The sequence below is a fragment of the Caretta caretta genome, chromosome 2 (genome assembly GCF_965140235.1).
Source record: "Caretta caretta isolate rCarCar2 chromosome 2, rCarCar1.hap1, whole genome shotgun sequence".
NCBI classification, from domain to species: domain Eukaryota; kingdom Metazoa; phylum Chordata; order Testudines; family Cheloniidae; genus Caretta; species Caretta caretta.
The window spans coordinates 1952205-1977898 of NC_134207.1; the positions used below are offsets into that span (position 1 = coordinate 1952205).

The 25694-nt window shown below is 55.9% G+C and overlaps 1 protein-coding gene across 2 annotated transcripts in view; it reads left to right on the forward strand.

Moving 5' to 3' along the window:
- Nucleotides 1-25694, forward strand: part of WDR97 (WD repeat domain 97) — a 71298-nt gene that overhangs the window by 21735 nt on the left and 23869 nt on the right. For both annotated transcript variants that reach the window (XM_075124853.1, XM_075124854.1), the window contains exons 12-15: nt 380-535; nt 9168-9323; nt 11770-11925; nt 17631-17786. In XM_075124853.1, the coding sequence (XP_074980954.1) occupies nt 380-535; nt 9168-9323; nt 11770-11925; nt 17631-17786 (624 nt within the window). The remainder of the gene's footprint in view (nt 1-379; nt 536-9167; nt 9324-11769; nt 11926-17630; nt 17787-25694) is intronic.

Here is a 25694-nt window from a genome sequence, read left to right on the forward strand (position 1 = left end):
CAGTAAGGACATGGACGGCCCCTGGGCCTGCAGGGGCACGAAATCCAGGCACCAGACACTGGGCACCAGGCCCCCAGTGTGGGTCCTGACCTCAGACCGTGGGAAAGGGCTGGCACCAAGCCCTGAGCCACAGGCACCTCTGGCCCATGCGCAGCCTCTGGCCCTCCAGTCCCTGCACAGCCCCCGGATCTGGGCAGCCGTCTGCTGTTCCCAGCCCCCCACCACAATGGCTGCTGTCGTGGGTGGGCTCTGCTGCATGCCAGTGACTGCCTGGCAGCTGCAGACCCGCTTCCCAAGCCCTGCCACTTCCCCAGACAGTCATTGGGCTTCTCAGCCTGCCTGGAACGACCGTGAGCCAGGGCCCCTTTGAATGTTGCAGGCCTGTGCCCAGCTGGCCGCGAGGGACCAGGATCTGCTCCTCATTCAGCAGGGGAAGCTCTCCGCCGCCAGGAAGCCCAGGCTGCACAAGAAGCTGCAGGACGAGGCCTTTGAACGCTACATGCATCTTGTCTACAGGCAGCCACCGAGGATCCAGGTGACGGTGTGGATGGGGAGGGGGCTGGCAGTGGATCATGGGGCCCGGCCAGATGTGCTCTGTGTTCTGGGATTAGCAGGAGCTCTGCCTAGGAAAGGGCTGGCTGGGGGGCTCTGAGACAGACATAGCAACAGCTTGGGGGCAGGAACTACCCCATAGGTGGGACCCTCCTTCCAGATGATGTCATGGTGTCCTCTTGCACTGAGGAGACCTGTCCAGGGGAGGGAATCCCAAGTAGTAGGAAGAGACCGGGAATAGCAATGGGGAAATCAGTCATTAGAAATAAAGAGAGCTGGGCTTGTGGTGACCGGGAGAACCACATGGTGACTTGCCTGCTGGGTGCAAAGATTGCAGGTCGCTCAGACTTATGTGCAATGCTGGGGAGGAGCCCGTGGTACATGTAGGTACCAGTGACATAGGGGAAGGTGGGAGAGAGGTCCTGGAGGCCAAATGTAGGCAAGAGATTAAACTCTGGAATCTCCCTGGTAACATTCTCTGAAATGCTTCCAGATCCACGCACAGGGCCAGTTCAACAGAACTGTGGGGTCTCAGTGCATGGATGAGAGGATGGTGTAGGGCGGTGGGGTTTAGTGTTATTAGGAACTGGGGAACCTTTTAGGAAAGAAGGAGTCTGTATAGGAAGGATGGACTCCACCTAAACCAAACCGGAACCAGACTGCTAGCAAGAAAATTCAAAAGATCAGAGGCGTTTTTAAACTAAGAGCGGAGGGAAAGCTGACAGGTGCAGAGGAGCACATGGTTTGGACAGACATTCCTTAGGGGAGGATTTATTAAAAGGGATACTCTTTAGCCTAGTAAAGAGGAGAGGATGGAACTTGATAAAGTACAGGGAGGAATTGAAGAGAAACAGTCAAATGAAAAAAAGGCCCATTCAATTCCATCACATGAAGGCAGACAACTCAAAAGTGACAGATGTAATAAGTGCTTGTATACAAATGCAAGAAGACTAAATACTAAGATGGGTGAACCTGAGTGCCTTGTATTAAACAAGGCCTGGCAGAAACTTGGTGGAACACGTATAATCAATGGGACACAGTAATAGCAGGGTATAAATTATACAGGAATGACAGTCGGTTGTGCTGGTGGGGCACTATATGTGAAAGAAAGTTTAGAATCAAACGAAATAAAAATCTTAAATGAATCCACATGTTCCATAGAATCTCCATGGATAGTAATTCCAGGCTCTAATAAGAATATAACAGTAGGGATCTATTATCGACCACCTGACCAGGACAGTGACAGTGACGATGAAACGCTAAGGGAGCTTAGAGAGGCTATTGAAATAAAGAACTCAATAGTAGTGGGGGATTTCAGTTATCTCCATAGTGACTGGGTACATGTCACCTCAGGACGAAATGCAGAGACAAAATTTCTCGATACTTTAAATGACTGCTTGGACACTTTTCAAAGACACCATAATAGAGGCTCAACTTAAATGAATACCCCAAATTAAAAAACAGAGTAAAAGAACTAAAAAAGAGCCACCGTGGCTTAACAACCATGTAAAAGAAGCAGTGAGAGATAAAAAGGCATATTTTAAAAAGTGGAAGTCAAATCCTAGTGAGGTAAATAGAAAGGAGCATAAACACTGCCAAATTAAATGTGAAAATGTAATAAGAAAAGCCAAAAAGGAGTTGGAAGAACAGCTAGCCAAAAACTCAAAAGGTAATTGTCACGGAGTCCCCGGGCGATGCTCTGGAACTGCTCCCTACGAAGCCAGGCCGGACTCTGGGGAAGTCTCCGTTCTGTGAGCAGCCTGTCTTCAGGGCAAGAAGCTCACACAGCTTCCACCTTCCTGGGTCTGACCTCGAAGCATTAAGCATCCCTTGCCCCTCCGTGTGCTTCCCACAGCAAGTCCACCCAGGCGGGGTCCTGGGGAAGCCAGAGGGTCCTGCACCCCAACTCCGCAGTCAGACGTGACTCTCAGCCAGCCAGTAAAACAGAGGTTTATTAGACAACAGGAACACGGTCTAACACAGACCTTGTAGGTACAGAGAACAGGACCCCTCAGCCGGGTCCATTTTGGGGAGCAGTGAGCCAGACAATCCCATCTGCCCTTCACTTCTCGTCCCCAGCCAGCCCCAAACCGAAACTCTCCCCAGCCCCCCCTCCTCTGGGCTTTGTCCCTTTTCCAGGCCAAAAGGGCACCTGATTTCTTTGTTCTCCAACCCTTTAGCTCTCACCTTGCAGTGGGGAAGGGCCCAGGCCATCATCTGCCAGGAGACAGAGTATCGGCCATTTATGTACCCTGGCCCTTTGCTCTGCAACAATTACACCCCCTTATCCCACCCCCTAGAGACTTAAGAAATGCCTAGGGGAAACTGAGGCACCCCTACAGTATTCAGAGGAAACATTAAGAACAGTCCCACTTCGTCCCAGTAATAACAAAATGTTTTTAAGTACATCAGAAGCAGGAAGCCTGCTAAACAAACAGTGGGGCCCCTGGACGATCGAGATACAAAAGGAGCACTTAAAGACGATAAAGTCATCGCAGAGAAACTAAATGAATTCTTTGCTTCAGTCTTCACGGCTGAGGATGTGAAGGAGATTCCCAAACCTGAGCCGTCTTTTGTAGGTGACAGATCTGAGGAATTGTCACAGATTGAAGTGTCGTTAGAGGAGGTTTTGGAATTAATTGAGAAACTTAACAGTAACAAGTCACCAGGACCAGATGGCATTCACCCAAGAGTTCCGAAAGAACTCAAATGTGAAATTGCAGAACTATTAACTATGGTTTGTAACCTGTCCTTTAAATTAGCTTCTGTACCCAATGACTGGAAGATAGCTAATGTAACGCCAATATTTAAGAAGGACTCTAGGGGTGATCCCAGCAATGACAGACCGGTAAGTCTAACGTCAGTACCGGGCAAATTAGTTGAAACAACAGAAAAGAATAAAATTGTCAAACACATAGAAGAACATGAATTGTTGGGCAAAAGTCAACATGGTTTCTGCAAAGGGAAATCATGTCTTACTAATCTATTAGCGTTCTTTTGAGGGGTCAACAAACATGTGGACAAGGGAGATCCAGTGGACATAGTGTACTTAGATTTCCAAAAAGCCTTTGACAAGGTCCCTCACCAAAGGCTCTTACATAAATTAAGTTGTCATGGGATAAGAGGGAAGAACCTTTCATAGATTGAGAACTGGTTAAAAGACAGGGAACAAAGGGTAGGAATAAATGGTAAAATTTATTTCAGAATGGAGAGGGGTAACTAGTAGTGTTCCTCAAGGGTCAGTCCGAGGACCAATCCTATTCAACTTATTCATAAATGATCTGGAGAAGGGGGTAAACAGTGAGGTGGCAAAGTTTGCAGACGATACTAAACTGCTCAAGATAGTTAAGGCCAAAGCAGACTGTGAAGAACTTCAGAAAGATCTCACAAAACTAAGTGATTGGGCAACAAAATGGCAAATGAAATTTAATGTGGATAAATGTAAAATAATGCACATTGGAAAAAATAACCCCAACTATACATACAATATGATGGGGGGCTAATTTAGCTACAACTAATCGGGAGAAAGATCTTGGAGTCATCGTGGATAGTTCTCTGAAGACGTCCATGCAGTGTGCAGTCGCAGTCAAAAAAGCAAATGGGATGTTAGGAATCATTAAAAAAGGGATAGAGAATAAGATGGAGAATATCTTATTGCCCTTATATAAATCCATGATACGCCCACATCTTGAATAGTGTATACAGATGTGGTCCCCTCATCTCAAAAAAGATATACTGGCATTAGAAAAGTTCAGAAAAGGGCAACTAAAATGATGAGGGGTTTGGAACGGGTCCCATATGAGGAGAGATTAAAGAGGCTAGGACTTTTCAGGTTGGAAAAGAGGAGGCGAAGGGGGATATGGTAGTGGTCTATAAAATCATGAGTGGTGTGGAGAAAGTGAATAGGGAAAAGTTATTTACTTGTTCCCATAATATAAGAACTAGGGGCCACCAAATGAAATTAGTGGGCAGTAGGTTTAAACCAAATAAAAGGAAGTTCTTCTTCACTCAGCACACAGTCAACCTGTGGAACTCCTTGCCTGAGGAGGTTGTGAAGGCTAGGACTATAACAGGGTTTAAAAGAGAACTGGATAAATTCATGGAGGTTAAGTCCATTAATGGCTGTTAGCCAGGATGGGGAAGGAATGGTGTCCCTAGCCTCTGTTTGTCAGAGGGTGCAGATGGATGGCAGGAGAGAGATCACTTGATCATTACTTGTTCTGTTCGCTCCCTCTGGGGCACCTGGCATTGGCCACTGTTGGTAGACAGGATACTGGGCTGGATGGACCTTTGGTCTGACCCAGTCTGGCCGTTCTTATGGGAGAGGCACTATATGTGAAAGAAAGCATGGAGTCAAGTTAGTAAAAATCTTAAATGAATCTAACAGTACTGTAGAATCTCTATGGATAGTAATTCCATGCTTGAATAATAAGAACGTAGCTGTAGGGATCTATTACTGACCACCTGACCAGGTTGGTGAGAGTGACTATGAAATGCTCAGGGAGATTAGAGAGGCTATAAGAATAGAAAACTCAGTAATAATGAGGGATTTCAACTGTCCCCATACTGACTTGGGAAATGCGACCTCAGGACAGGATGCTGAGATAAAGTTTCTAGACACATGAAATGGCTGCTCCTTGGAGCAGCTAGCCCAGGAACCCACAAGGGGAGAGGCCGCTCTTGTGGAGCACAGGATCTGGTCCAAAAGATGCCTACAGCTGAACTACTTGGTGATAGTGACCATAATGTAATTAAATTTAACATCCCTGGGGGGTGGGGGGAGGGGAAACACCACAGCAGCCCACCATGGTAGCATTTAGTTTCAGAAAAGAGAACTACAAAAAAATGAGGAAGCGAGTAAAACAGAAATTAAAAGGCACGGTCCCAAAAGTGAAATCCCTGCAAGCTGCATAGAAACGTTTTAAAAAAACAACATAATAAAGGCTCAAATTAAATGTATCCCCCTACTTAAAAAAGTATGAATAAAAACCAAAAAAGTGCCACCGTGGCTAAACAACAGAGTAGAGGCAAAAAGGCATCCTTTAAAAGTTGGAAGTCAAATCCCAGCGGGGAAGATAAAAAGGCGCATGAACCCTGGCAAGTTAAGTGTGAAGGCTACTTAGGCCGGCCAAAAAAGAATGTGAAGAGCAACTAGCAAAAGACAAAAAACTAATAGCAGGTTTTTTTTAACAACATCAGAAGCAGGAAGCTGCCAAACAGCCAGTGGGGCCACTGGACGATCAAGGTGCCAAAGGAGCACTCAAGGGGGATAAGGCCATTGCAGAGAAGCTACATGAATTCTTTGCATCGGTCTTCACAGCTGAGGATGTGAGGGAGATTCCCACATTTGAGCCATTCCTTTTAGGTGTTAAATCTGAGAAACTGTCCCAGATTGAGGTGTCAGTGGAGGAGGTTTTGGGAACAAGTTGATAAACTAAACAGGAATAAGTCACCAGGACCAGATGGTATCACCCAAGAGTTCTGAAAGCACTCAAGTGTGAAATTGCAGAACTATTAACTGTGGTATATAACCTCTCATTTAAATCAGCTTTTGAACCAGATGACTGGAGCATAGTTAATGTGATGCCAATTTTTAAAAAAGGCTCCAGAGGCGATCCCAGCAATTACAGGCCAGTGAGCCAAACTTGAGTAGTAGGCAAATTGGTTGAAACTATAGTCACGAACAGAATTATCAGACACACACATGAACACGATTTGTTGGGGAAGAGTCAACATGGTTTTTGTAAAGGGAAATCCTGCCTCCCCAATCTACTAGAATTTTTTAAGGGGGTCAACAAGCATGTGCATGAGGGTGATCCAGCTCTTCAGCAAAGTAAGCTCTCATGGGATAAGAGGGAAGGTCCTCTCATGGATCAGCAGCTGGTTAAAAGACACGAAACAAAGAGTAGGAATAAATGGTCAGTTTTCAGAATGAAGAGAGGTAAATAGTGGTGTCCCCCAGGGGCCTGTACTTGGCCCAGTCCTATTTAACATATTCATAAGTGATCTGAAAAAAGGGATAAACAGTGAGGTGGCAAAATTTGCAGATGATATAAAAGCACTCAAGATAGTTAGGTCCCAGGCAGACTGCAAAGAGCTACAAAGGGATCTCACAAAACTGGGTGACTGGGCAACCAAATGGCAGATGAAATTCAGTGTTGAGAAATGCAAAGTAATGCACATTGAAAAGCATCATCCCAACTATACATATACAATGATGGGGTCTAAATTAGCTGTTCCCAATCAAGAAAGATCTTGGAGTCATTGTGGAGAGTTCTCTGAAAACATCCACTTAGTGTGCAGCAACAGGTAAACAAGTGGAAAGATTAGGCCCTAATTACATCAGCCACACTATCAGAGGCTCGTTCACCTGCACATCCACCAATGTGATATATGCCATCATGTGCCAGCAATGCCCCTCTGCCATGTACATTGGTCAAACTGGACAGTCTCTACGTAAAAGAATAAATGGACCCAAATCAGATGTCAAGAATTCTAACATTCATAAACCAGTCAGAGAACACTTCAATCTCTCTGGTCACGCAATCACAGACATGAAGGTCGCTATCTTAAAACAAAAAAACTTCAAATCCAGACTCCAGCGAGAAACTGCTGAATTGGAATTCATTTGCAAATTGGATACTATTAATTTAGGCTTAAATAGAGACTGGGAGTGGCTAAGTCATTATGCAAGGTAGCCTGTTTCCTCTTGTTTTTTCCTACCCCCCCCCCCCCCAGATGTTCTGGTTTAACTTGGATTTAAACTTGGAGAGTGGTCAGTTTAGATGAGCTATTACCAGCAGGAGAGTGAGTTTGTGTGTGTATGGGGGTGGGGGGGATGTAGAAAACCTGGATTTATGCAGGAAATAGCCCGACTTGATTATGTAAAGAGTTGTCACTTTGGATGGGCTAGCACCAGCAGGAGAGTGAATTTGTGTGGGGGGGTGGAGGGTGAGAAAACCTGGATTTGTGCTGGAAATGGCCCACCTGATGATCACTTTAGATAAAGCTATTACCAGCAGGACAGTGGGGTGGGAGGAGGTATTGTTTCATATTCTCTGTGTATATATAAAGTCTGCTGCAGTTTCCACGGTATGCATCTGATGAAGTGAGCTGTAGCTCACGAAAGCTCATGCTCAAATAAATTGGTTAGTCTCTAAGGTGCCACAAGTACTCCTTTTCATTATGATATATTCTGTCTTATTATCTGACTCTTTCCTAATGCTTCCTAACATTCTTTCCACTTTCAGAGGAACAGCCGTGTTAGTCTGTATTCGCAAAAAGAAAAGGAGTACTTGTGGCACCTTAGAGACTAACCGATTTATTTGAGCATGAGCTTCCACGGTATACATCTGATGAAGTGAGCTGTAGCTCACGAAAGCTCATGCTCAAATAAATTGGTTAGTCTCTAAGGTGCCACAAGTACTCCTTTTCTTTTTGCGAATACAGACTAACACGGCTGTTACTCTGAAATATATCATAATGGTACTATATAAATCCCTGGTACGCCCACATCTTGAATGCTGTATGCAGATCTGTTCACCCCATCTCAAAAAAGATATACGAGAACTGGAAAAGGTTCAGAAAAGGGCAACAAAAATGATTAGGGGTATGAAACAGATTCCATATGCAGAAAGATTAAAGACTGGGACTTTTCAGCTTGGAAAAGAGACGACTAAGGGGGGATAAGATACAGGTCTGTAAAATCATGACTGGGGTGGAGAAGGTGAATAAGGAAGTGTTATTAACCCCTTCTCATAACATACAAAACAGGGGTCATCCGATGAAATTAAAAGGCAGCAGGTTTAAAACAAACCAAAGGAAGCATTTCTTCACACAACACACAGTCAACCTGTGGAACTCATTGTCAGGGGACATTGTGAAGCCCAAAACTATAACTGGGTTAAAAAAAATAGATAAATTCGTGGAGGACCAATGTCTGTTGACCAAGATGGTCGGGGATGCAACCCCACGGTCTGGGTGTCCCTAAACCTCTGATTGCCAGAAGCTGGGAATGGGCGACAGGGGATGGATCACTTGATGATTCCCTGTTCTGTTCATGATTCCCTGTTCTGTTCCTCTGAAGCCTCTGGCCCCCACCACTGTTGGAAGACAGGAAACGGGGCTGCCTGGCCATTGGTCTGACCCAGTGTGGCCGTTTGTACTAAGCATAGTTACTTGGGACTGAAACCGATGGCTGTGTCGTGACGGTGACTGCCCCCCCGGGGAGGGGGGGGAAAGAGATGCTCTGGTGCGAGCCCACAACATGCAGGCCAGCTTGCACTTTACAGAGTCTGTGTGTCGGGAGCACAAGGCTCGCTGGGGAGCTGGCCCTATTGTGCTCAGCTGGAGGTATTCGAAACACCCTCCATGGGGAAGCTGAGTGTGTGGTGCGTGAGGCCCGCTTGCAGGGGGTGGCACGCTCTGCCATGAGCGCCTCGAGGCAGTGCCAAGCCGACGTGTGGGGCGTGGAGAGCACAGGGTGTGGGTGGCCGCCCGGGCCCCCTCCAGGCTGAGTGCCTCACCATGCAGCCTGGTGCTGCAGGCAGATTTCAGCTGGTGCCCGTGGTGAAGGCAGAGCTGGCTGACGGCTCCCTCCCTGCCTTTCCACGCAGATCCCCCACACCGATTCCTTTGATGCAGACGTGATTCTGGAGGCCTGTCTCCTTGGCCCACTGGTACCGAAACTCTACGGCCTGGCTGCTTCTCACATGTTCCTAGGGGCCTTCCCTGAGGGTGCCGAGGAGGACGCGGAACGTCCGCTGATCAAGGTAAACACATGCCACCATGCTGGTGGGTCGGCTGAGTGCAGCCCTGTCCCTGCCAAGGGCCCACAGCTCTCCCACAGGGCTGGCGCCATGGCACAGATGGGCACGGTGATGCATGGGCTTGTCGGAGCCATGCCCGGACTCCGGGAGCGCTCCTGTCTCCCAGGCCTGTGCTCCCAGCACCAGGCTGCGCTGTCTCCACTCTAAGTGGAGAGGTGACCTGCCCCAGTGCACTGAGCATGGGGCTACGCAGGAGCTGGGCGCCCCTGGGTCCTCAGAGCCTTCGGGGCCCCCTGGCTCTTTCCAGTCCCTGCCCCCCACTCTGCTTTTCTCACCACGATTCCTTTCCGGCTCTCTGACTGTGGGGGGCAGTGGCTCTGTCTGCCTCAGGCAGCGCAGCGGGGTGTTGTCTTTGGAGCGGGGCAGTGGGGCTGCGGTTGTGGGGCCGGGCCGGTGTGTAGACGGCCGCGATTCAGTGTCTGGCAGTGCCAGTGGGGCCGGGTGCGTCAGGCAGGGGCTGGCTGGGGTGTCGTGGCCGGGCGAGCGCTGGCAGGGGTGTGTGTAGCAGCCGGTCACGGGATCAGGAATAGACTCTGCTGGCCACGGGCCCAGGGCCCCACAGCCCACCCCAGCCAGTCGCCCAGTTCTGGGCGGGTCGGACCCATCTCTGGCAGAGACCTGAGGGGCTGTCGCTTGGTTGCCCTCTGGGGTCTCCTGTGGGGCTGGTCGTGCCAAGAGTCCCATGGAATTAAAATATATTGGGGGGTGGTAGGAGTGAGGGGTGTGTGTGGGGGGAGGGGTGTGTGAGTGAGGGGAGGTAGGGTGTGAGGGTGACAGGTGGGGGGGTAGGGGAGTGAGAGTGAGGGGGTGTGTGTGTGTGTGTGAGGGGGTACGGGTGTGAGGGTGAGGGGTGTGAAGGTGAGGGGGGTAAGGGTGTGTGTGAGGGGGTAGGAGTGTGGGGGTAGGGGCGTGAGGATGAAGGGTCTGTGTGTGTGAGGGGGTAGGGGTGTATGTGTGAGGAGTGTGTGAGGGGGTAAGGGTGCGAAGGTAGGAGTGTGTGAGGAGGTAGGGGTGTGTGGGGTGGTAGGGGTGTGAGTGTGAGGGGTGGGGGGGTAGGAGTGTGAGGGAGGTAGGGTTGTGTGTGAGGGGGTTGGCGTGTGTGAGGGGGTAAGGTTGTGAAGGTAAGGGGTGTGGGGGGGTAGGGGTGTGAAGGTGATGGGTGTGAGAGTGAGGGGGTAGGGGAGTAGGGGTGTGTGGGGGTGTGGGGGTAGGGGTGTGAAGGTGGGAGTGTGAATGTGAGGGGTGTGAGGGGTATGTGGGGATAGGGGTGTGAAGGTGAGGGGTGTGAGTGTGAGGGAGTAGGGTTGTGGGGGGGTAGAGGGGTGTGAGGGCTGTGTGTGGGGGAGGTAGGGGTGTGAGGGCTGTGTGTGTGGGAAGTAGGAGTGTGAAGGTGAGGGGTGTGAGTATGAGGGGAGTAGGGGTATGTGGGTGTAGGAGTGTGAGGGTGAGTGTGTGAGGGGGTAGGAGTGTGAAGGTGAGGGGTGTGGGGGGGTAGGGGTAGCGGTGTGTGTGTGTGGAGGGGGGTAGGGGTGTAATGGGTGTGTGTGGGGCTAGGGGTGTGAAGGCGAGGGATGTGAAGGTGAAGGGGTAGGGGTGTGAGGGGTGTGAGTGTGAGGGGTGTGGGGGTAGGGGTGTGTGTGGAGGGGTAGGGGGTGTGAGGTGTGTGGGGAGTAGGGGTGTGAAGGTGAGGGGTGTGTGTGTGAGGGGTAGAGGTGTGAGTGTGAGGAGTGTGGGGGGTAGGGGTGTGAGTGTGAGGCGTGTGTACGTGAGGGGGTAGGGCTGTGGGGGGTAGGGTTGTGTGGGGTGTGTGTGAGGGGGTAGGGGTGTGAGGGGTGTGTGAGGGGGGTAGAGGTGTGTGGGGTGTGTGTGAGGGGGTAGGGGTGTGGGGGGGTAGAGGTGTGAGTGTGAGGGGGATGGGGGGTGAGTGTGAGGGGTGTGTGTGTGAGGGGGGTAGGGGTGTGAGGGGTGTGGGGGGTATAGGTGTGTAGGGATGTGTGAGAGGTAGGGGTGTGAGGGCTGTGTGTGTGAGGGGGTAGGGGTGTGCGGGGGGTAGGGGTGTGAAGGTGAGGGAGGGGGGTGAGGTCCGGTCCAAGCACCATCCCCGAGCAGGTGTCCCGTGGCTCCCCTGCTCTCTCTGCCCCCGTCTCCCCCTGGCCCCCCCGTGGCTGTGCTGTGGACACACAACCCGTCACAAGCCCCACTGCACAAAGCTGCAGCTGCTCCCCGGAGCGCGGGCGGCTGCCGGGCGGTTTGGCCCCGTGGGCTCTGCCTGCCCCGCAGTGGAAGCTCCTGCCCTGGTGCCTGGCGATGGTGCACGAGGCAGCCGCACAGGTGCAGCGCGTGGGACCCTGGGACGTGCACGGTGACAGCGAGCTCCTTCGTCCCCCAGGCTCCCGCGGCAGATGGGGTTTGCCGAGAGGACGCCCTGGAGCCTCCCGCAGGCCGGGGCTCACCTTTAGGGCTTCCGACCCCCAGCACTTCTCGAGGGCTGGAAGACTCCCTGCGCCGCACCTCGCTGGCAAGGATCCGGAGTCAGATATCCCAGGTAAGGGCTTGGATGAATGCCGAGCAGGCTGGGGCAAGGCAGCAGGTCTGCTGCCGGATCTGATCTCGCCTCGGGCCTGGCTGGGGGTCGGGGGATACACCTGATCTCACCTCTGGGCTGGCTGGGGGGAGGAGGTTCCAAAAAGAATGAGATATGTTCAGGGAGGATAGATCCATCAATGGCTATTAGCCAGGATGGGCAGGGACACAACCTGCTGTTCTGGGTGTCCCTAAACCTCTGACTGCCAGAAGCTGGGAGGGGATGGCAGCGAATCATAGAATCATAGAATATCAGGGTTGGAAGGGACCCCAGAAGGTCATGTAGTCCAACCCCCTGCTCGAAGCAGGACCAAATCCCAGTTAAATCATCCCAGCCAGGGCTTTGTCAAGCCTGACCTTAAAAACCTCTAAGGAAGGAGATTCTACCACCTCCCTAGGTAACGCATTCCAGTGTTTCACCACCCTCTTAGTGAAAAAGTTTTTCCTAATATCCAATCTAAACCTCCCCCACTGCAACTTGAGACCATTACTCCTCGTTCTGTCATCTGCTACCATTGAGAACAGTCTAGAGCCATCCTCTTTGGAACCCCCTTTCAGGTAGTTGAAAGCAGCAATCAAATCCCCCCTCATTCTTCTCTTCTGCAGGCTAAACAGTCCCAGCTCCCTCAGCCTCTCCTCATAACTCATGTGTTCCAGACCCCTAATCATTTTTGTTGCCCTTCGCTGGACTCTCTCCAATTTATCCACATCCTTCTTGAAGTGTGGGGCGCAAAACTGGACACAGTACTCCAGATGAGGCCTCACCAATGTCGAATAGAGGGGAACGATCACGTCCCTCGATCTGCTCGCTATGCCCCTACTTATACATCCCAAAATGCCATTGGCCTTCTTGGCAACAAGGGCACACTGCTGACTCATATCCAGCTTCTCGTCCACTGTCACCCCTAGGTCCTTTTCCGCAGAACTGCTGCCTAGCCATTCGGTCCCTAGTCTGTAGCTGTGCATTGGGTTCTTCCGTCCTAAGTGCAGGACCCTGCACTTATCCTTATTGAACCTCATCAGATTTCTTTTGGCCCAATCCTCTAATTTGTCTAGGTCCTTCTGTATCCTATCCCTCCCCTCCAGCGTATCTACCACTCCTCCCAGTTTAGTATCATCCGCAAATTTGCTGAGAGTGCAATCCACACCATCCTCCAGATCATTTATGAAGATATTGAACAAAACCGGCCCCAGGACCAACCCTTGGGGCACTCCACTTGATACCGGCTGCCAACTAGACATGGAACCATTGATCACTACCCGTTGAGCCCGACAATCTAGCCAGCTTTCTACCCACCTTATAGTGCATTCATCCAGCCCATACTTCCTTAACTTGCTGACAAGAATACTGTGGGAGACCGTGTCAAAAGCTTTGCTAAAGTCAAGAAACAATACATCCACTGCTTTCCCTTCATCCACAGAACTAGTAATCTCATCATAAAAGGCGATTAGATTAGTCAGGCATGACCTTCCCTTGGTGAATCCATGCTGGCTGTTCCTGATCACTTTCCTCTCATGCAAGTGCTTCAGGATTGATTCTTTGAGGACCTGCTCCATGATTTTTCCAGGGACTGAGGTGAGGCTGACTGGCCTGTAGTTCCCAGGATCCTCCTTCTTCCCTTTTTTAAAGATTGGCACTACATTAGCCTTTTTCCAGTCATCCGGGACTTCCCCCGTTCGCCACGAGTTTTCAAAGATAATGGCCAATGGCTCTGCAATCACAGCCGCCAATTCTCGTGTCAATGATCCCGTGATAATGGCCCTGTTCTGTTCATTCCCTCGGAAGCACCTGGCACTGGCCGCTGCGCCTGCCGGGCTCGATGGACCATTGGTCTGACCTGGTGTGGCCGTTCTTTGATTCTTACATTCTCTAGCCTCACAGCTGTTTGGCGGTGTGGGGAGAGCGGCAGGACAGTCCATAAACCACAGGGAAAGAGAGGGACCAGTCCTGGGGTGACTGGCAAGTTATAGAGGAGAAGGGAGAATCTGGCTTGGGGGTACTGACTGGCTGGGAGGGGTCTGTCTTGGGGGGATTATTCTCCTTTACAAACTTGGCCTCCATGTGCCCACTGCCAGAGCCCTGCGTCAGACCCCGCGGCTGCCCCGCAGGAGAGCAGCGCAGCCAGGCCCGTGTGCTGATCCCCGCCCTGGAGGAGATGATAACATGACTCACAACGCAGCTCCCTTTGCTCCTGTCCCTTCCCCGCCAGGCGCTGGGCCCTGGCTGGGGGGTGCGTGGCCAGGCTGGGGAGTTTGCTGTGTCTCCCAGCCCGTTACTCGCCACGGGGCCGTGCCGGTGCTCAGCCTGGTCCCACCTGGTTGGAATGTCAGTTTGTTGCCTGCCAGGTCTCTGGGGACGTTCCCGGGGGGAGTCGGTGCCACGAAGCTGGAAGGTGTCGCCACGGACCCCAAACCCACCCGCCTCGCCCCTCTCCGCGCGTCTGTCGGACAGCGACGTCCCAGAGACGCCCGAGTCCCTCCCTTCCTCTCACCCTGGTACTCGCCTCCCTAGGGAGCACCCTGGGCCGCTGGCACAGCCGTAATGGAGCCCGTCTTTGGGGAACAGGCATGGGGAGGCAGGCTGTGGGGCCGGGCCGGTGTGTAGACGGCCGCGATTCAGTGTCTGGCAGTGCCAGTGGGGCCGGGTGCGTCAGGCAGGGGCTGGCTGGGGTGTCGTGGCTGGGCGAGCGCTGGCAGGGGTGTGTGTAGCAGCCGGTCACGGGATCAGGAATAGACTCTGCTGGCCACGGGCCCAGGGCCCCACAGCCCATCCCAGCCAGTCGCCCCGTTCTGGGCGGGTCGGACCCATCTCTGGCAGAGACCTGAGGGGCTGTCGCTTGGTTGCCCTCTGGGGCCTCACTGGGTTGAAATGGATTGGGGGTGAGGGGTGGCAGGAGGGCGGGTGTGTGTGGGGAAGGGATGAGGGGGTTGGGGTTTGTGTGTCTGTAGAGGGAGTGAGGGTGTGGGCTGGGATTGATGAGGTGAAGGGGGTGTGGGTGGTGAGAGAAGTGGGGGCAGGAGTGAGGGGCATGTGGGGATGAGGGTGTGGAGCACGTGGGGGGTGGGGGCAGGGTTAGGAGCAGGTGTGTGCAGTGTGGGGGTGTGGGTGAGGGAAGTGGGGGTGAGGTGTTTGTGGGTGGGGTAGAGGTGTGGGTGTGGGTGTGAGGGTAGGAGTATGTGGTGGGAAGGTAAGGGTGTGTGTGTGAGGGGGGAGGGGTGTGTGTGAGGCGTGTGAGGGGGTAGGGGTGTGTGTGTGGCGGGGTAGAGGTGTGTGAGGGGGAGGGTGTGGGGGATACGAGTGTGTGTGAGGGGGTAGGGGTGTGAAGGTGAGGAGTGTGCGTGTGAGGGGAGTAGGGGTGTGTGGGTGTAGGGGTGTGAAGGTGAGGGGTGTGTGTGAGGGGTGTGGGGGGTATGGGTTGTGAAGGTGAGGGGTGTGTGTGAGGGGGTAGGAGTGTGAAGGTGAGGGGTGTGAGTGTAAGGCGTGTATGTGTGGAAGGGTAGGGGTGTGAGGGGTGTGGGGGGTAGGGGTGTGAAGGTGAGGGGTCTGTGTGTGGGGGGTAGCGGTGTGAGGGGTGTATGGGGGTAGGGGTGTGGGGGGTAGAGGTGGGGGTGTGAGTGTGAGGCGTGTTTGCGTGAGGTGGTAGAGGTGTGTGGGATAGGGGTGTGTGGGGTGTGTGTGAGGGGGTAGGGGTGTGAGGGCTGTGTGGGGGGTAGGGGTGTGAATGTGAGGGGTGTGGGGGATAGGGGTGTGTGGGGATGTGTGAGGGGGGTAGGGGTGTGAGGGCTGTGTGCGTGAGGGGGTAGGGCTGTGGGGGGTAGGGTTGTGTGGGGTGTGTGTGAGGGGGTAGGGGTGTGAGGGGTGTGGAGGGGTATAGGTGTGTGGGGATGTGTGAGGGGGGAGAGGTGTGTGGGGTGTGTGTGAGGGGGTAGGGGTGTGGGGGGGTAGAGGTGTGAGTGTGAGGGGGATGGGGGGTGAGTGTGAGGGGTGTGTGTGTGAGGGGGGTAGGGGTGTGGGGGGTAGGGTTGTGTGGGGTGTGTGAGAGGGGGTAGGGGTGTGAGGGGTGTGGGGGGTATAGGTGTGTAGGGATGTGTGGGGGGGTAGGGGTGTGAATGTGACGGGTGTGGGGGATAGGGGTGTGTGGGGATGTGTGAGGGGGGTAGGGGTGTGAGGGCTGTGTGCGTGAGGGGGTAGGGCTGTGGGGGGTAGGGTTGTGTGGGGTGTGTGTGAGGGGGTAGGGGTGTGAGGGGTGTGGAGGGGTATAGGTGTGTGGGGATGTGTGAGGGGGGAGAGGTGTGTGGGGTGTGTGTGAGGGGGTAGGGGTGTGGGGGGGTAGAGGTGTGAGTGTGAGGGGGATGGGGGGTGAGTGTGAGGGGTGTGTGTGTGAGGGGGGTAGGGGTGTGGGGGGTAGGGTTGTGTGGGGTGTGTGAGAGGGGGTAGGGGTGTGAGGGGTGTGGGGGGTATAGGTGTGTAGGGATGTGTGGGGGGGTAGGGGTGTGAATGTGACGGGTGTGGGGGATAGGGGTGTGTGGGGATGTGTGAGGGGGGTAGGGGTGTGAGGGCTGTGTGTGCGTGAGGGGGTAGGGGTGTGCGGGGGGTAGGGGTGTGTCACGGAGTCCCTGGGCAATGCTCTGGAACTGCTCCCCATGAAGTCAGTCAGGACTCTGGGGTAGTCGCCTTTCTGTGAGCAGCCTGTCTGCAGGACACGCAGCTCACTCAGCTTCCACCTTCCTGGGTCTGACCTCGGAGCATTCAGCATCCTCTGCCCCTCCGTGCGCTTCCCACAGCGAGTCCGCTCAGGCGGGGTCCTGGGGGGGCCAGAGGGTCCTGCACCCCGACTTCGCAGTCAGACGTGACTCTCAGCCAGCCAGTAAAACAGAAGGTTTATTAGACGACAGGAACAGGGTCTAAAACAGAGCTTGTAGGTGCAGAGAACGGGACCCCTCAGCTGGGTCCATTCTGGGGGGCAGTGAGCCAGACAACCACGTCTGCACTTCACTCCATGTCCCAGCCAGCCCCAAACTGAAACTCCCTCCAGCCCCTCCTCCTCTGGGCTTTGTTCCTTTCCCGGGCCAGGTGGTCACCTGATTCCTTTGTTCTCCAACCCTTCAGCTCTCACCTTGCAGGGGGGAAGGGCCCAGGCCATCAGTTGCCAGGAAACAGGGTGTTGGCCATTCTCTGTGTCCAGACTCCTCCACACACCTGCCCTCTAGGGCTCTGCAATGATCATACACCCTTACTCCACCCCCTAGATACTTAAGAACTGCCTAGGGGAAACTGAGGCACCCCCCCACTATTCAGAGGAAACATTAAGAACAGTCCCACTTCGTCACAGGGTGTGAAGGTGAGGGAGGGGGGTGAGGTCCGGTCCAAGCACCATCCCCGAGCAGGTGTCCCGTGGCTCCCCTGCTCTCTCTGCCCCCGTCTCCCCCTGGCCCCCCCGTGGCTGTGCTGTGGACACACAACCCGTCACAAGCCCCACTGCACAAAGCTGCAGCTGCTCCCCGGAGCGCGGGCGGCTGCCGGGCGGTTTGGCCCCGTGGGCTCTGCCTGCCCCGCAGTGGAAGCTCCTGCCCTGGTGCCTGGCGATGGTGCACGAGGCAGCCGCACAGGTGCAGCGCGTGGGACCTGGGACGTGCACGGTGACAGCGAGCTCCTTCGTCCCCCAGGCTCCCGCGGCAGATGGGGTTTGCCGAGAGGACGCCCTGGAGCCTCCCGCAGGCCGGGGCTCACCTTTAGGGCTTCCGACCCCCAGCACTTCTCGAGGGCTGGAAGACTCCCTGCGCCGCACCTCGCTGGCAAGGATCCGGAGTCAGATATCCCAGGTAAGGGCTTGGATGAATGCCGAGCAGGCTGGGGCAAGGCAGCAGGTCTGCTGCCGGATCTGATCTCGCCTCGGGCCTGGCTGGGGGTCGGGGGATACACCTGATCTCACCTCTGGGCTGGCTGGGGGAGGAGGTTCCAAAAAGAATGAGATATGTTCAGGGAGGATAGATCCATCAATGGCTGTGACGAAGTGACTCAGCAGGGAGGGGGGAGTGTTGACCTGGGAATGTGCCCTGGGGATGGGAGACCTGAGAGCCTGTCACCTGAGCCAGGAGGGGGAGGGGGAGGTGACACCTCTGCCCAGGAATGTGAACAGAGGCTGCAGCAGGGAACCTGCTGGGTGGGTTTAGTTGGCAGTTTGGGAGGCTGGGGAGAGGAACACAGGGAACCCCAGGGCTGGGGTCTAAGCTCCCTGCTCCCCCAGAAGGACGTGATTGAGGGGTCCTGGTTGTACCCACAAGCTCTGTTGTGGACTGTGTTCCTGTTGTCCAATAAACCTTCTGTTTTACTGGCTGGCTGAGAGTCTCAGTGGATCCCAGGAAGAGGGGTGCAGGGCCTGGACTCCCCCACACTCCGCGACAACTGGTGGCAGCGGTGGGATCTACTGCACCCCGTGAACGGCGCTTCCTGCAGTAAGTGACTGGGGAACAGTAAAACGAAGGGGAATTGACGGGGACCAGGCGTGCTGAAGATTCAGAGAGAGACGGTTTCGGGGGGCGGCTAACCCCTGGGAATGTGTGACCAGAGAGAAAGACTTTTGCAGTAACAGGGTCCCCCGGGGGATTGCAGCGAGCGGTCCCAGGGGCGGAGGAGTCTGCAGCTCGACCCTGGCAAAGAGGTGGTGACCTCAAGAAGGACTGGCACACTAAGGGCTTTTCCTGGAAACCGTGGGAAGCTGCCCGGCCTGCGAGTGGCCAGCAGGGAGATGTACGCTAAACGCCTTAAGAGTGACCTGGTGGAGCTGTGCAGGCAGAGGGGGCTGCGCATCGGGAGGTCCACCAAGGAACAACTGATTGCCCAGTTGGAGGAGAGGGATCGCTTGGATGACCCGATCCCTGTCCCTGAGGGGAGCCGCCCGGCAGACGCAGCGTGGGCCCCGGGGCCTGACCGGGCTGGGAGGGGTCAGACTGCTGCCGAGGACATCCCGAGACCCTTCCTACCTATGCCTGGGGGAGGGGTTGGGGGAAGCCCAGCGAATACCGAGGGCACCCTGACCCCAGCACCCAGCAGGGGATCCTCCCGGCGGAGCTCCCCATCCCTGGAGCGGAGGCGGCTGGAATGGGAGAGGGAGATGAAAATGAGGGAGCTGGAGGATCATGAAAAACAACGTCAACATGAGGAGAAACAACGTCAACATGAGCAGGAGGAGAAGGAGAAACAACGTCAACATGAGCAGGAGGAGAAGGAGAAACAACGTCAACATGAGCAGGAGGAGAAGGAGAAACAACGTCAACATGAGCAGGAGGAGAAGGAGAGGGAGCGTCAGGAGAAGGAGAGGGAACGTCAGGAGAAGGAGAAACAAAGACAGCATGAACTGGAGCTGGCCAGGCTGAAGAGCAGTGGGGCCCCGGCTGTGGTGAATGAGGGGGGACCCAAGACTGCAAGGAACTTTGATAAGTGCTTCCTGGCCCAGCGTAAGGAGGGGGAGGACATAGATAGCTTCCTGACGGCCTTTGAGAATGCCTGTGAGCTGCACAGGGTTGACCCTGCAGACAGGCTCCAGTTTCTCACCCCCTTACTGGACCCCAAAGCCGTGGAGGTGTACAGCCGGATGACAGGGCCGGAGGCAGGGGACTATGAACTGTTCAAACAGGCCCTGCTCCGTGAGTTTGGGCTGACCCCCGAGATGTACCGGAGAAGGTTCCGGAGTCAGCGTAAAACGCCTGAGGTCACCTACCTACAACTGGCCAACCGGATGCAGGGGTATGCCCGCAAGTGGACAGCTGGGGCCCGAGCTAAAGAGGACCTGCTTGACCTAATTGTACTGGAGCAACTGTATGAACAGTGCCCTTCCGACCTGAGGCTGTGGTTGGTGGACAAAAAGCTCGAGAACCCCCAGCACGCAGGGCAGTTGGCCGACGAGTTTGTGAACAGTCGGTCAGGGGGTAGCCGGGAGGAGTCCCAAAAGAACAGGCCCCCCCCGATGCAGAGAGAGAGTCACCAGGGGGCCTCCCAGCAGGGAAATAGGGAGAACCCCCTCCCAAGGGGAACGCCTGGCGTCGGGCCCCTCCGACCCGCTCGAGGGGACCAACGTGACCTGAGCTGCTATCACTGTGGCCAGAGAGGCCACATACGGTCCCAGTGCCCTGGGCTCAGGGACAAACTGAGCAGACCCAACCTACCCAGGGTTAATTGGGTAGGGACCCAGCTGGACGAGGGGCAGACGACCCAGGAAAGGGGGCCTACCAGTTTACCACCTGCTCAGGAGGGAAGAGTACCCCAGGCCAGCTCCACCAGAGGGCTGGAGGCTCTGGACTCAGGGCGCTCAGTTTACAGGGTGGGCGCGGGGCTGTCCCTCCGGAGAGAGTGCCTTGTTCCCCTGGAGGTGGATGGGAGGAAGGTCAATGGATACTGGGATACGGGCGCGGAGGTGACGCTGGCCCGGCCCGAGGTGGTGGCCCCAGATCGGGTGGTGCCCAACACCTACCTGACCCTGACAGGGGTGGGCGGGACCCCATTTAAGGTGCCCGTGGCAAGGGTACACCTGAAATGGGGGGCCAAGGAGGGCCCCAAGGATGTGGGGGTACACCACCATTTGCCCACTGAAGTTTTGATGGGGGGAGACCTAGAGGACTGGCCAAGCAAGCCCCAGACCGCCCTGGTTGTGACCCGTAGCCAGAGCCGGCGAGGGGCACTGCTCCCTGACCTCGGGGAGGGTACCGCACCGGAGGCGCAGGACCCTACCCTGGTGGGAAGGGAGCGCCGAGGGGCACGGCTCAGAGAGGCTGAGGCCTCAGACCTGGCCACTGAGGGGGAACCGGTCCCCATCCCTTCCCCAGCTGCTGAGTTCCAGGCCGAGTTGAGGAAAGATCCCTCCTTGCGGAAGCTCAGGGACCTGGCCGACCTCAGGGTGGTACGGACCATGAGGAGAGGCTGCCAGGAGAGGTTCCTGTGGGAGAAGGGGTTCCTATACCGAGAATGGGCTCCCACAAGGGAAGTAGAGTCCTGTGGGATCAGGAGGCAGCTGGTGGTCCCCCAGAAGTATCAGCGCAAGCTCCTGTACCTGGCCCATGACATCCCCCTCGCAGGGCACCAGGGAATCCGGCGCACCCGGCAGAGGTTGCTACAGAACTTTTACTGGCCCGGGGTCTTTACCACGGTCCGGCAGTATTGCCGATCCTGTGACCCCTGTCAGAGGGTGGGGAAGGCCCGGGACAAGGGGAAAGCGGCTTTGAGACCTTTGCCCATCATAGAGGAGCCTTTCCAGAAGGTGGCCATGGACATCGTGGGGCCTCTCAGCAAGACGACCCGGTCGGGGAAGAAATACATTCTGGTGGTGGTAGATTTTGCCACCCGCTACCCCGAGGCAGTGCCCTTAGCTTCCATTGAAGCAGACACCGTGGCCGATGCGCTCCTGACCATTTTCAGCCGAGTGGGGTTCCCCAAGGAAGTCTTGACAGACCAAGGCTCCAACTTCATGTCGGCCCTGCTCCGGTGCTTGTGGGAGAAATGTGGGGTCCGGCACGACTGGGCCTCAGCTTATCACCCCCAGTCCAACGGGCTGGTGGAGAGGTTTAACGGGACGCTAAAGATGATGCTGAAAACCTTTATGAACCAGCACCCGCAGGATTGGGACAAGTACTTACCTCACCTGCTGTTCGCGTACAGGGAGGTGCCCCAGGAGTCTACCGGATTTTCGCCTTTCGAACTGTTATATGGAAGGAGGGTGAGGGGCCCCCTGGACCTGATGAGAGACGAGTGGGAGGGGAAGGCCACTCCCGATGGAGAGTCAGTGGTGGAGTATGTCCTGATCTTCCGAGAGAGACTGGCTGAACTCATGGGCCTGGCCAGGGAGAATCTGGCCAGAGCCCAGAAGAAGCAGAAGGTCTGGTATGACCGCACGGCAAGGGCCCGTGCCTACGCCACCGGGGATCCGGTGATGGTTCTCATCCCTGTGAGAAAGAACAAACTACAGGCCGCCTGGGAGGGCCCTTTCAAGGTCGTCAAGCAGCTCAATGAGGTAAACTATGTGGTGGAGCTGTCGAACCGGGCGCACCACCGCCGGGTGTACCATGTGAATATGATGAAGCCATATTATGCCAGGGGGAATGTGGTGTTGGCCGTGTGTGGACAGTGGGAAGAGCAGGGAGATGACCCTTTAGTAGATCTATTCCCTGGGACCAGAGCTGGTTCCCCCCTGGAAACAATCCCCCTCTCGGATCAGCTAACCCCTGCCCAGCAAGCTGAGGTCAGGGGGGTGCTGCATCCGTACCGACAGCTGTTTTCCAACCAGCCTGGACGCACTAATCTGACTGTCCACCGGGTGCAGACAGGGTCGCACCCGCCGATAAGATGCTCCCCCTTCCGAGTCACAGGGAAAACTGCTCAGGACCTGGAAAGAGAGGTCCGGGACATGCTGGCTTTGGGGGTGATCCAGCCATCGGCCAGCCCTTGGGCCTCGCCGGTGGTGCTGGTCCCCAAAAAGGACGGGTCGGTCCGGTTCTGCGTGGACTATCGGAAGCTCAATGCCATCACTGTATCTGATGCCTACCCCATGCCCAGGCCGGACGAGCTCCTAGACAAACTGGGAGGAGCTCGGTACCTTACCACCATGGACCTTACAAAGGGCTACTGGCAAGTGCCGCTGGATGCAGATGCCCGACTGAAATCGGCCTTTATCACCCCTCTGGGGCTCTATGAGTTCCTGACCCTGCCTTTCGGCCTCAAGGGAGCGCCGGCCACCTTCCAGCGCCTGGTGGACCAGCTCCTGAGGGGGATGGAGAGTTTTGCCGTGGCGTATATTGATGACATCTGTGTCTTTAGCCAGACCTGGGAGGACCACGTGTCCCAGGTTAGACAAGTGCTGGACCGACTCCAGGGGGCTGGGCTGACTGTAAAAGCGGAGAAGTGCAAGGTGGGGATGGCGGAAGTGTCTTACCTGGGCCATCGGGTGGGGAGCGGCCGCCTAAAGCCGGAACCAGCCAAGGTGGAGGTGATCAGAGACTGGCCCGCTCCCCACACCAAAAAGCAGGTCCAAGCCTTTATTGGGATGGCAGGATACTACCGAAGATTTGTGCCCCACTTTAGCGCCATAGCCACCCCCATCACTGAGCTATGCAAGAAGGGGAAGCCAGACAAGGTGGTCTGGACCGAGCAGTGCCAGGTGGCTTTCCGGGCGCTGAAGGAGGCTCTGGTCAGTGGCCCAGTTCTGGCGAACCCGGACTTTGACAAGGCCTTTGTGGTGTTCACCGACGCCTCCGACACGGGACTGGGGGCGGTGTTAATGCAGGAGGATGAAAAGGGGGAGAGACACCCCATCGTGTACCTGAGCAAGAAGTTGCTACCCCGGGAGCAACACTACGCGGCCATCGAGAAGGAGTGCCTGGCCATGGTGTGGGCCCTCAAGAAACTAGAGCCCTATCTCTTCGGGCGACACTTCACCGTCTACACCGACCACTCTCCCCTGACCTGGCTGCACCAGATGAAAGGAGCCAACGCCAAGCTCCTGAGATGGAGCCTGCTCCTGCAGGATTACGACATGGACGTGGTCCACGTGAAGGGAAGTGCCAACCTGATAGCGGATGCGCTGTCCCGGAGAGGGGGCCCCGAACTTCCCCAGGTCACTGGTCACAGTGACCCCGCTCAGTTCAGTCTCGAAGGGGGGAGAGATGTGACGAAGTGACTCAGCAGGGAGGGGGGAGTGTTGACCTGGGAATGTGCCCTGGGGATGGGAGACCTGAGAGCCTGTCACCTGAGCCAGGAGGGGGAGGGGGAGGTGACACCTCTGCCCAGGAATGTGAACAGAGGCTGCAGCAGGGAACCTGCTGGGTGGGTTTAGTTGGCAGTTTGGGAGGCTGGGGAGAGGAACACAGGGAACCCCAGGGCTGGGGTCTAAGCTCCCTGCTCCCCCAGAAGGACGTGATTGAGGGGTCCTGGTTGTACCCACAAGCTCTGTTGTGGACTGTGTTCCTGTTGTCCAATAAACCTTCTGTTTTACTGGCTGGCTGAGAGTCTCAGTGGATCCCAGGAAGAGGGGTGCAGGGCCTGGACTCCCCCACACTCCGCGACAATGGCTATTAGCCAGGATGGGCAGGGACACAACCTGCTGTTCTGGGTGTCCCTAAACCTCTGACTGCCAGAGGCTGGGAGGGGATGGCAGCGAATGATCCCGTGATAATGGCCCTGTTCTGTTCATTCCCTCGGAAGCACCTGGCACTGGCCGCTGCGCCTGCCGGGCTCGATGGACCATTGGTCTGACCTGGTGTGGCCGTTCTTTGATTCTTACGTTCTCTAGCCTCACAGCTGTTTGGCGGTGAGGGGAGAGTGGCAGGACAGTCCATAAACCACAGGGAAAGAGAGGGACCAGTCCTGGGGTGACTGGCAAGTTATAGAGGAGAAGGGAGAATCTGGCTTGGGGTTACTGACTGGCTGGGAGGGGTCTGTCTTGGGGGGATTATTCTCCTTTACAAACTTGGCCTCCATGTGCCCACTGCCAGAGCCCTGCATCAGACCCCGCGGCTGCCCCGCAGGAGAGCAGCGCAGCCAGGCCCGTGTGCTGATCCCCGCCCTGGAGGAGATGATAACATGACTCACAACGCAGCTCCCTTTGCTCCTGTCCCTTCCCCGCCAGGCGCTGGGCCCTGGCTGGGGGGTGCGTGGCCAGGCTGGGGAGTTTGCTGTGTCTCCCAGCCCGTTACTCGCCACGGGGCCGTGCCGGTGCTCAGCCTGGTCCCACCTGGTTGGAATGTCAGTTTGTTGCCTGCCAGGTCTCTGGGGACGTTCCCGGGGGGAGTCGGTGCTACGAAGCTGGAAGGTGTCGCCACGGACCCCAAACCCACCCGCCTCGCCCCTCTCCGCGCGTCTGTCGGACAGCGACGTCCCAGAGACGCCCGAGTCCCTCCCTTCCTCTCACCCTGGTACTCGCCTTCCTAGGGAGCACCCTGGGCCGCTGGCACACCCGTAATGGAGCCCGTCTTTGGGGAACAGGCGTGGGGAGGCAGGCTGTGGGGCCGGGCCGGTGTGTAGACGGCCGCGATTCAGTGTCTGGCAGTGCCAGTGGGGCCGGGTGCGTCAGGCAGGGGCTGGCTGGGGTGTCGTGGCCGGGCGAGCGCTGGCAGGGGTGTGTGTAGCAGCCGGTCACGGGATCAGGAATAGACTCTGCTGGCCACGGGCCCAGGGCCCCACAGCCCATCCCAGCCAGTCGCCCCGTTCTGGGCGGGTCGGACCCATCTCTGGCAGAGACCCGAGGGGCTGTCGCTTGGTTGCCCTCTGGGGCCTCACTGGGTTGAAATGGATTGGGGGTGAGGGGTGGCAGGAGGGCGGGTGTGTGTGGGGAAGGGATGAGGGGGTTGGGGTTTGTGTGTCTGTGGAGGGAGTGAGGGTGTGGGCTGGGATTGATGAGGTGAAGGAGGTGTGGGTGGTGAGAGGAGTGGGGGCAGGAGTGAGGGGCATGGGGGGATGAGGGTGTGGAGCATGTGGGGGGTGGGGGCAGGGTTAGGAGCAGGTGTGTGCAGTGTGGGGGTGTGGGTGAGGGAAGTGGGGGTGAGGTGTTTGTGGGGGGGGTAGAGGTGTGTGTGTGTGTGGGGGTAGGTGTATGTGGTGGGGAGGTAAGGGTGTGTGTGTGAGGGGGGAGGGGTGTGAGTGTGAGGGGTATGAGGGGGTAGGGGTGTGTGTGTGGCGGGGTAGAGGTTTGTGAGGGGGTTGGGGTGAGGTTGTGGAGGGGTGGGGTGTGAGTGTGATGTTGTGTG